The sequence below is a fragment of the Oncorhynchus gorbuscha genome, linkage group LG20, assembly GCF_021184085.1.
Source record: "Oncorhynchus gorbuscha isolate QuinsamMale2020 ecotype Even-year linkage group LG20, OgorEven_v1.0, whole genome shotgun sequence".
Classification (NCBI taxonomy): domain Eukaryota; kingdom Metazoa; phylum Chordata; class Actinopteri; order Salmoniformes; family Salmonidae; genus Oncorhynchus; species Oncorhynchus gorbuscha.
This window is the reverse complement of record NC_060192.1, coordinates 39,481,649-39,484,148: the sequence shown is the minus strand read 5'-3', so window position 1 is coordinate 39,484,148 and position 2,500 is coordinate 39,481,649. Positions and strand designations below refer to the sequence as shown.

The following is a 2,500-nucleotide window of genomic DNA, read 5'->3' as shown; positions in this document are numbered from 1 at the left end:
AGAGAGAGAGAGAGAGAGAGAGAGAGAGAGAGAGAGAGAGTGAGAGACATAGAGAGAGAGAAAGAGAGAGAGAGAGACAGAGAGAGACAGAGAGAGACATAGAGAGAGACAGAGAGAGACATAGAGAGACATAGAGAGAGAAACAGAGAGAGAAACAGAGAGAGAGAGAAACAAAGAGAGAGAGAAAGAGAGAGAAACAGAGAGACATAGAGAGAAACAGAGAGAGACAGAGAGAAACAGAGAGAAACAGAGAGAGAGAGAGAGAAACAGAGAGAGAGAGAAACAGAGAGACAAAGAGAGAAACAGAGAGAGAGAGAGAAACAGAGAGACAGAGAGAAACAGAGAGAGAGAGAAACAGAGAGACAAAGAGAGAAACAGAGAGAGAGAGAGAAACAGAGAGAGAGAAACAGAGAAACAGAGAGACAAAGAGACAAAGAGAGAAACAGAGAGACAGAGAGAAACAGAGAGACAAAGAGAGAAACAGAGAGAAACAGAGAGACATAGAGAGAAACAGAGAGACATAGAGAGAAACAGAGAGAGAGAGAAACAGAGAGAGAGAGAAACAGAGAGAAACAGAGAAACAGAGAGAGAAACAGAGTGAGAAACAGAGTGAGAAACAGAGAGAGACAGAGAGAGAGAGAGAAAGAGAGAGAGAGCGAAACATAGAGAGAAACATAGAGAGAAACAGAGAGAGAGAAAGAGAGAGAGTGTACCTGGCACTGACGATGTTGCCAGCATTCAACTCCACCATCTCCTCAAAGCCGATGGCAAAGATATCTGGTGGGTTGGCTCTACTGTCTGCAGAGAGAACAGACAATATTCAGTTCTATACTAATGAACAGGCTCTATCTAACTGTTCTATACTAATGAACAGGCTCTATCTGACTGTTCTATAATAATGAACAGGCTCTATCTGACTGTTCTATACTAATGAACAGGCTCTATCTAACTGTTCTATACTAATGAACAGGCTCTATCTAACTGTTCTATACTAATGAACAGGCTCTATCTAACTGTTCTATACTAATGAACAGGCTCTATCTAACTGTTCTATAATAATGAACAGGCTCTATCTGACTGTTCTATACTAATGAACAGGCTCTATCTGACTGTTCTATACTAATGAACAGGCTCTATCTAACTGTTCTATACTAATGAACAGGCTCTATCTGACTGTTCTATACTAATGAACAGGCTCCATCTGACTGTTCTATACTAATGAACAGGCTCCATCTGACTGTTCTATACTAATGAACAGGCTCTATCTGACTGTTCTATACTAATGAACAGGCTCTATCTAACTGTTCTATACTAATGAACAGGCTCTATCTGACTGTTCTATACTAATGAACAGGCTCTATCTGACTGTTCTATACTAATGAACAGGCTCTATCTAACTGTTCTATACTAATGAACAGGCTCTATCTAATATTCAGTTCTATACTAATGAACAGGCTCTATCTAACTGTTCTATACTAATGAACAGGCTCTATCTGACTGTTCTATACTAATGAACAGGCTCTATCTGACTGTTCTATACTAATGAACAGGCTCTATCTAACTGTTCTATACTAATGAACAGGCTCTATCTAATATTCAGTTCTATACTAATGAACAGGCTCTATCTAATATTCAGTTCTATACTAATGAACAGGCTCTGTCTGACTGTTCTATACTAATGAACAGGCTCTATCTAACTGTTCTATACTAATGAACAGGCTCTATCTGACTGTTCTATACTAATGAACAGGCTCTATCTGACTGTTCTATACTAATGAACAGGCTCTATCTAACTGTTCTATACTAATGAACAGGCTCTATCTAACTGTTCTATACTAATGAACAGGCTCTATCTAACTGTTCTATACTAATGAACAGGCTCTATCTAATATTCAGTTCTATAATAATGAACAGGCTCTATCTGACTGTTCTATACTAATGAACAGGCTCTATCTAACAGTTCTATACTAATGAACAGGCTCTATCTAACTGTTCTATACTAATGAACAGGCTCTATCTGACTGTTCTATACTAATGAACAGGCTCTATCTGACTGTTCTATACTAATGAACAGGCTCTATCTGACTGTTCTATACTAATGAACAGGCTCTATCTGACTGTTCTATACTAATGAACAGGCTCTATCTGACTGTTCTATACTAATGAACAGGCTCTATCTGACTGTTCTATACTAATGAACAGGCTCTATCTGACTGTTCTATACTAATGAACAGGCTCTATCTGACTGTTCTATACTAATGAACAGGCTCTATCTGACTGTTCTATACTAATGAACAGGCTCTATCTAATATTCAGTTCTATACTAATGAACAGGCTCTATCTAATATTCAGTTCTATACTAATGAACAGGCTCTATCTAATATTCAGTTCTATACTAATGAACAGGCTCTATCTAATATTCAGTTCTATACTAATGAACAGGCTCTATCTAACTGTTCTATACTAATGAACAGGCTCTATCTAACTGTTCTATACTAAT

General features: G+C 37.9%; 1 protein-coding gene across 12 annotated transcripts in view; it reads right to left on the bottom strand.

The window, feature by feature from the left end:
- The window catches only part of synj1 (synaptojanin 1), a 131,051-nt gene that overhangs the window by 72,675 nt on the left and 55,876 nt on the right, over positions 1-2,500 (bottom strand). For all 12 annotated transcript variants that reach the window (XM_046317536.1, XM_046317525.1, XM_046317523.1 and 9 more), the window contains one exon: positions 714-798. In XM_046317536.1, the coding sequence (XP_046173492.1) occupies positions 714-798 (85 nt within the window). The remainder of the gene's footprint in view (positions 1-713; positions 799-2,500) is intronic.